This window comes from Melospiza georgiana, chromosome 5 (assembly GCF_028018845.1).
Source record: "Melospiza georgiana isolate bMelGeo1 chromosome 5, bMelGeo1.pri, whole genome shotgun sequence".
NCBI classification, from domain to species: Eukaryota; Metazoa; Chordata; class Aves; order Passeriformes; family Passerellidae; genus Melospiza; species Melospiza georgiana.
The window spans coordinates 48,858,740-48,867,138 of record NC_080434.1 but is presented as its reverse complement, the minus strand read 5'-3'; the positions used below and the strand labels follow the sequence as shown (position 1 = coordinate 48,867,138).

At 38.6% G+C, this 8,399-nt stretch overlaps 1 protein-coding gene across 2 annotated transcripts; it reads right to left on the bottom strand.

Annotated features, from left to right (window-relative positions):
* Window positions 1–3,221: 3,221 nt before the first annotated feature.
* Window positions 3,222–8,104, bottom strand: COMMD8 (COMM domain containing 8). 2 transcript variants are annotated; one of them, XM_058025306.1, is made up of 5 exons: window positions 8,034–8,104; window positions 7,338–7,493; window positions 6,239–6,391; window positions 4,679–4,834; window positions 3,222–3,694 (listed from the first exon to the last, which is right to left on the bottom strand). In XM_058025306.1, exons 1-5 carry the CDS (start codon window positions 8,076–8,078, stop codon window positions 3,674–3,676), a joined length of 531 nt encoding a protein of 176 aa, XP_057881289.1. In that variant the 5' UTR covers window positions 8,079–8,104; the 3' UTR covers window positions 3,222–3,673. The 2 variants fall into 2 exon arrangements, with proteins under 2 accessions (XP_057881289.1, XP_057881288.1); XM_058025305.1 differs by lacking the exon at window positions 3,222–3,694 and having other exon boundaries at window positions 4,646–4,834.
* Between the last annotated feature and the right edge of the window lie 295 nt (window positions 8,105–8,399).

The following is an 8,399-nucleotide window of genomic DNA, read 5'->3' as shown; positions in this document are numbered from 1 at the left end:
TGTAAAAAAAGCCTCCTGTACAAAGTTTTGTTTCTGGTGTAAATTACATACTCAAGAGGCCTCTCCTTAGTACCTGCAAAACCAGAGAGATTTCCTGAACACCTTTATGATGGTTAGCTTGGGGGGTTTTGCCCATGCCACTGCAGGCCCCAGAAGTGAGCTGCTCTGCTAGGTAGGGACTGGGAGAACAGCAACCCATGGCCTTGAATTGGGCCAAAGGAGCAGCATCTCCTGGGAACAACACTTACCAGTTAGTGTGGTGGCATGTGCAAACTCCACAGCTATTCCACATGCTGCAGCCAGTTAATTAGAATGAGCTCACACATGGAAGAAGGTAGGAAAATACAGTTATTGGCAAATAGAGCAGAAAAGCAAGGACAAAATTCAGTTCATTGATGCTAATTGGGTCTCTTTAAACTCTCACACCTTTGGCCTAATTCTTAGTCACAGGCACAAGTTTCTTTGTCAGTGGGGCTCCTCACACCACAAACTCTCCTCAAGATGTGCTTCTGGTCACAAGTTTGTTTCAGGTGTTTTTGTCCTGTGTAGGTTTGTCCTATTTACCCTGCTCATGTCTACCTGCATCCAGCAAAGTGTAGCTGAAGATGACACCACTGTAATGGGTCTTGTGAAAGGTCTGGCTTTTTTCATTAATCTGGTCTGGTACAGTCTCCACAAAGGCCTTATCTGTCACAACAGGAGACCTTGGCTTGTTCCAGAAGTACCTAATTTTCTGAGCAAAGAGAAAAAGAAATAAAATCTGACAGATAGTACAAAGAGCAAGCTCTGTTCTCCATTCTTTCTGGTCCTTTTCCTTGCCATCTGCTGGAGGCCATTATGTGCCTTTCATTTCTGTGTAGATATGTAAGGTCAGGATGCACATTTCAAATACAATGCCATGTTTTAGCTGCTGCTTCTCAACTGCTTGTCAACTGGAGCTCCAGTCCCCTTCTAGCCACTCACACTGTGTTGTTATGCCCCCTATTAAAAACTTAATTTTGATGGTTATATTAAAAATACTCTTTTTCAATAAAGTCTAACACCTATTAAAAAAAAAAGGCATCTCATTGAACATTTATTTCTTTCAACAGCAGTATCAGAAACCTGTCTTCTTGTTAAAGCAAAAAACCATTGAAAAAAGATTTTTTCAGCCTTTTCTGTTCAGTGCTGCAGTAGAGGACAGACAAATGTTCGATGATACTACAGACTGAACACCACTACATACCCTTAATTAGAAATCCATTATTACATAAGTTGCTAGAGAATTTAAAATGAAGCTATGTAAACACTTTAAGTCAACTGTTAAGAAAAAGTCACAAATATTGAAAGTAGCATCTGCAGCAGATTCTTCAACAGAAGTTTCACTGGTTGTACATAAAAATGGAAGTTATTATTTGTGACCATTTGTTATTGAGAAAATACTACTAATTTTGTATTTTTGAGTGGTTGATGTTGAAAACTAAGAGGAAGCAAAAAAAGTTCACTTCAGCAACACACTAAAAATTAGTTTTAAATATCCATCTTTCACTGAAGTACAGAATTTTTAGGTATTTTTTTTGTTTAGTTTTCACAGTACATCTATAAATTATATGAATACATCAGCACACGAGTTTCTTCTATCCAAACAACATCCCAAATGATAGAGCACACTTTTATGAAATAAATTGCTGTTATTAAATCTGCAACTATAAATAAAAGTAGTTTCCATTCCTTTTGTTCTAAATTATAGAAAACAGCATGGCAACAATAAAAACAAAAAATAAAGCCTCTTTTCTCTAGCAAAGCCCTTCAGCAATACACGCCCATCAGATGAGCGAGAGTTATACCTTCAGACACGCTTCACACAATACATGGAGCATTTAAATACATAAGGAAGGCCATATTCTTCTATAAAACAACTAGATCTGGAGAAACAAAAAGCATAGTCAACACAAATATACCTATAAATAAAATGAAGAGACTTGATAAATTTATTCCGTACACTCACAATTAAAAAACCAGCATCCTCCTAACATGCTGCTGGACAACCTGTAGTAACTCTTTCCAGATTTTTAATAAAATTAAGCAATTATCAATTCCAACCTGATTTTTAGTTTGAATTTTGTACCATTTCTATAAGATCTCTGTTATTTAATCCATTATGAAATTTGTTGCTTATGGAAATTCAAGATTATGATAAAACCGTATCTGCTAGAGGTTGCACTCCTTTCACTAAAATACATCTTCAACTCATTCATTTTTAGAACTCTTTACCCACTTCTCCATTCTTCAATTGCGGACACTGAACATGTATGTCTGATTAAATAAAAGGGAAACAATGTATTTAGGTTTCCTATTTATTAGACCCACTAAAATCCTTTTTACAAGCCTTTCTACAAGAGCTCATCTTCCTCCTCTGTGACCAGTACTCTGAAGTCCATTATTTTATATTAGTGTACTAAACTTTGCATATATGAAAACCTATGGCACAACAAAATACAGTGGAATAAACTCAAGACCCTGATTTTGAAACTAGGAATAAAGTTAAGTCATCAATAATTTTCCTTATTATTACACAAAACTTGCCTAAGACACACACATGCACACAATGAGAATCATACATCAGTATTCATGTAAGCATTACAGATCATTTGCTCTTTATGTATGGAAAAGTGCTCTAAAAAATAGTAGAAACTGTAAGACCTCTGGTGTACCCTTCCCTAGTGTTAGTGCTTTTAACTTTTGTTACATACCACAATCAAAACTCCATCAGGTTTCAGAAAAGTTTAGAGTAGAATTTGCCAATTATCTCCTGTATTAAGTGAGCCAGGAATATCTTTCTCATAGTCTATACAAGTCAACTCCTCTCCAGCACTGCATCCCCTTTTGAGAACATTAATATTTTTAATTGAAAAGCTACCAACTAAGATACAAAAACTAAGCTAAAAACTACAACTTTACTCTGAATAAAGCTGCAGTGCCTTTTCTACTTCTGAGCACTGAACAGAGTGCCTAGAGAAATTGTGGTGCCTGAATCACTGGGAAATACTCAAGACATCTGGAGACAGGCCTGTACATCCTGCTCTACATTACCCTGTTTGAGGAATTAAGAAAACCTCCAGAGTTCACATCCAACCTCAGCTGTTCTGTCATTCTACACTAGTTTTGTTTGTAAAGGTGATTTTCCCTAAAAGCTTCTAAAAAGATTAAGTGATTCATAAATGAAAAAGCAGCCTACTACAATTATTCACACACAAAGTCAGGTGTTTATTTACCATATTTACAAGTATAAATACATTAATGCTACAAATACTCTCTCATTCTTTATTAGCATGGCACTTTAGATAAGGTAACATAAAATGCCAGTAAGATGCCTTGGTTTCACCAGGCACCTGTGCAGTCACTGCCAAAGTTTTACCAAAACAAATATGGCACATATTGTAAGTGATTATCTTCCAAATGTCTGTAAATCTTTAGTACTAAAAGCAACTGTACATTAGATTTTTATATTTTTGGTCAAATAGATACAAGAATTTATTATTTTTATTGAAGGATTAGTAATTCATTTGGTCATAAGAGTCTTCTGACTTCAGTATTTTACAGCACCAAAACCTTTCCACTTTGCAGTAAACACGTTTTTCCCCCAAATCATTTAGGGAGCCATCACCAGCAGATACTGTTGACCTGAATTCCATCATTTCAGTTGTAAGACAACCTTCAAAAAGGAGAAAAGGAACGAGATTAACGTTGGTTAAGAACAAAATTTAAGCAGCCTATGAGAAGAAGCCTATGAATCCCACAAAACCATCACTTAAAATACCTTTCTTTACCCTTTACTGCATTCAAACCATTCTTTAGCTGCCTACAATCAAAAAGCAGAATAGCAAGTCCAGGTGCAGTGAGATTCCTCCTGCACAAAGCAGAGCCAAGGGACCAATTCTGAAGTGAATTCCTCCTCATGTGCCCACAGAACTAAGTATGGAGATGACACATCCCACAGCTTCCAGACAGACCCTCAAGCAGAACAAAGGGCATGAGAACACTCAAATCTGTCCTGGATGAATCCTTGCTCACATACTATTTTTATTTAGTTCTGCAGGAAGACAATCCATATGGAAGCAAGATGTGAAAGCTCTTAAGGGCTATAATTTCCTATAAACACTATTTTCTTCAAATCCTCATTTTCCTTAGCCTTTTCTGTGAAGAAGTCCAAGACCCTTCAGTGTCTCAGAAGCCTTATAGCTTCACTTGAAATTTTTTTCTTGGCTCACTATACTGTAATCTTTGTAACTTTCTTCCTGATTCACCATGTGCCATGGAAATTAAAGGACTTAATATGAACCAAATAACACTCCCAGACATTTTTTGAAGCTGAGGGAAACATGGGAGTTCTCACCAATCTTTCAGCATAGGATAGGGGTAATCAAATTAAAGAAATTAGATTTAGTCTAGATATTAGGAAGAAACTTTTTACAATCAGTGTGGTGAAACACTGGACACATGAAACACTGAAACATTGGAGAGTGGTCTGAGCAACCTGATCTAGTAAAAAATGGCCATGCTCATTGCAGTGAGCTTAGACTAGACAACCTTTACAGATCCTTTTCAATCCAAACTATGCTATGATTCTACGAATTCTGCTTGAAATAAATCAGTACCTTACAAGTCAGGAACAAAATATTATATCAGTAGAAGTTACCTTATTTGCAGCTTCCAGTGCATTTATTAGGTTCTGCAACTCTTCCTTATTCATCTCTATAGAAATTGGCTTAATTTCACCATTTTCTCTCACATCCAAATCAAGATTGAGGAGTGGCATTTGCAGCATGGAGATCTTATCACTGGAGAGAGCAAGCTATGTAGATTGACACAATAACAATAAAGTATAAGGTGGAGCCATTAAATTTTTAGTCTTTCATAATGTCATATCTGTATTTTATATTGAACTTGTAATACCAGAACAAACATCAGCATGACAAAATTAACTTCAATAAGTAAAGTCTGCTGTTTTCAGGGTTTTTTCCTCCATTATTGGGATTTTTGTTTGTTTGTTAATACAAAAATACATTGAATAAAGACCATCCTCTTCACAGACTTGTCATATACACTTGCCAAAACCAATTTGTTAAAATTCTGGGCTACCACATTTTGGTATTCTAGGTGAAAACAAAGGATTTGCTCACTTTAAAATACATTAAAATCAGAGATCAGTTGATAGCACTATAGGTTAGTATTGTACAGACCTATCTTTATTTAGAGTACAGAATGCAGTAGAGCTCAATCATGGCAAGTGAAAAAAAAAAATCAGAGCCAGCTCAAGGGGGGAAAAAAAAGTGGTTTTAAGAAAAATAATAGTTCAGACATGTACCAGAAATTTGCATCACAAAATAGAAAGAAACTCAAAAAATTCTCTAGACAAAAAACTTAAAAGAAGCCACAAACAAAAAACAAGAGTTCACGCAAGTTCATATTTTTGTCAGTAGTAAATGCAGTTAGCAAGAGATCAAGCCAATAACAGTTCATCAAAAGCACATTATGATGCCTTTTCTGCTCTTGCAAAAACTTGTCTGTTTTGGGCATTGTTCTTGGATTTCCAAAGCTGTTTGCTGCAGAAATTATTGAGCACTCTTGTAAACATGGAAAACTACTTAACAGCCCTACAAATCTGTTTAACAGCTCTCACAGTCTAATCAAAAATATAAACAGTATAAGTAATGTTTTTAAGTCTTTGATCAAGCTTAAGGTCTTCATAACCTCAAACCACCATCCAAACTTAGGCAACTCCAACATCACTGGTTTATTACCAAAACAGAAAGTCTAATGATAAATTATTTCAATCCAAGTATTAAATGTCCATTGCAAAAATATGAACATTTGAAGAAAGTGAAGAAAACTTATCCTGAATCAGTCAACTAATCTTAAAATTAGGCATATACTTCTTCTTCCTTTGAGAGTAAACATTGTTTATTCTGGCCTCAAAATTATAACAGCATACAAAACGTTGAGGTGCTCCTGAATACCACCAAGTGTCCCTGCGCAGCTTTAAAAGAAAAGAGGGGAAAAACAAAGTAAAACAAAATTTTAAAATTTACATTTCCAAATTTCTGACAAGTCTTTGATGTTTTTGCATCAGTCATTAACATGCTTTTGCAATACCTATAAAAATTGAACCACTGTGCAGAGGCCTAATGGGACTGAACCAAGTTACTTCCCTTTTGTAGAACATTGCTTTCAAACAATGTCAAGGCAACAGTCTCACCTTTAACTGCCAGTCAAAATCCTGCAGCTGGGCAGAAGAGATTGCATGTACATTTTCTACTAGGGCATTCCTGATTTCTTCTTTTCTACCTTTCAGACATTTTGTGATTGCTTCTTGATAATCTGAATTTAACTCCACTATCTGCTGAGCAGCCTGCAAAAATAAAAATAAAAATTAAAACCATGATTACTTGCACTATGAAGCACAGAATTAACATGTACCACCTGCAATAACTAAAATATCTAAGCTGATAGCTGCCCTTTGTGGCTGCTCTCTGTCTTTGGTAGTTAAGAGTCAGTGTTTACCACAGCAACACCCAGAGAAAAAAATAATTTAAATTAAAAGACTCCAGAGAACAGAGGTTTTATCAGCCTTCTTACATGCAACCCTCAAATCAAGAGAACATCACACCCCCAAGCAACTCAGATGTAGGTCTGCAATTTTCTCAGCATCAGGGCAGAGGCTAAATACATCAGCTCAGCTGAAACAGAAATACTGATGTAGGGAGGTCCCCAAGGCTACATAGGCTCCCTCAATTTCTTTGACTCAGCTGCTAGCAGGTGGTCAAAATACCAGCAATATGCAAGAGATGAGAATTAATATTTCTAATAGATTTTGCAAAGTTTATACCTATAGGAATGTCCTGAACTACAGTACCTGCATCACACGGTCCTCCATTCACACTTAGATTCTTTACAAAATTTATTTACATACAGTCAATATTTTATACCACTTCAATGGTATAAAATACAAATAAAGAAAACCAAACAAGAAAGTGAACTGGTTTCATTGTTAATGAGTAGTATTATATAAATATATTTAATCTGGGGATACTCAAAATACCAATTTAAGTAATTAAACCAGTATTTTAACAAGTATCCTGTGATATTAGAAAAATATTTAAAAATCAGCATCTATTTCACTTTTTGTTGTAGACGTCTTGGCAGCCTAAATGCTGCTTACCTTCTACCTATTTAGGTTGAATCCACTACCTATAAATCCTACACTATAAAAATATTTTAGGATTAAACAAACTGCAGAACTAATCACTCCAGTCATGATCTGTCCAAGTCAAGGCAAATCAGTGATGAGCCCTTACCTCTTCGTCAGACATATTTTTGCCAACTGCAGTTTTGAAATATCTCACAGTTTCTTCTAAAACCTCCATCCACTCCGACAAGCTCCAAACATTGCCATAATCCTGGTACCGAGGGTACGCACGGCCACAGATGCCATCAATTACCTTATGAAGGAACTGAAAGGAAGTGATACGTAATTTATAATTCTCTCACGGTTAATCTGTACTTCTGAGACGGAACATGAGACTGATCAAGCACTTCAGTTACCAACCCTCCCTCCACTGGGGACTGCCTCAGTGCTTCCGGACGGCAGAACAGGCACTCCCTGAATATGAACTCTCCTCCCTTCTCCCCTTAGAGACAGTTCACGAGGTGTGGCCCCAGGAATCACAATCCGGTTCACGTTCACCCTGCACTTACAAGCGGACTGAACGGCTGTGAGCACAACTTCAGCGCTGCCGAGAAGCCGAGGCACAGGGCGGCTCAGTCCCCCGCGCACCGGGGCTGCCGCACAACCCGAGCTGCATTTCCGAGCCGTGGGCCTCCCTACTATCCCAAAGCACTGCCCTCTGCCACTGCGGCCTGGCGGGAGGAGAGGGACGGCCCGCTCTGAGCCCCGCGCCGCCGGCGGGCCCTGCCTCCCTCACCGCTGTCGGAGGGCCCAGGCCCGGCCCACCTGCCCTGCCCTGCCCTGCCCGGCCCTGCCCGGAGCCCACCTCGAGCGCCCGCTCCGCCGGGAGCTTCTCCAGCGGCCGCGGCATCTCCACCTCGTGACCGCCCCGCCGCCAGCGCGCATGCGCACGTGCGAACACCCGCCCTCATCCGCCCGAGGTCACGGGTTCGAGTCCCAGCCCCGACCGCCCGGCGCGCTTGGGGAGCAGAGTGTGCACCGTGCGACCTGCGGGCGAATGAACCAGAACCCCCCGAATTTTACAAGCTTTTATAGGCCATAACACTTAAGCTATGTTTGCATTCTGCCTGCCTTGCAGCTTTGATTTTTGCCCCTGAATAAGTTAAATTTGCACTTGGTGGCAAGAGAGGAAGCTCAAGACTTAGAACCGGCGCCACATCTTCTGTGATTT

Bases quoted from the DNA above. Each gene is read 5' to 3' on its own strand.
- COMMD8 (XM_058025305.1), bottom strand. From the start codon at position 8,078: ATGCCGCGGCCGCTGGAGAAGCTCCCGGCGGAGCGGGCGCTCGAG. The intron at 7,494-8,033 runs GTGGGCTCCGGG...ACTTCCTTTCAG, and splicing joins CGGCGGAGCGGGCGCTCGAG to TTCCTTCATAAGGTAATTGA. The intron at 4,835-6,238 runs GTGAGACTGTTG...CAATCTACATAG, and splicing joins ATTTTGACTGGCAGTTAAAG to CTTGCTCTCTCCAGTGATAA.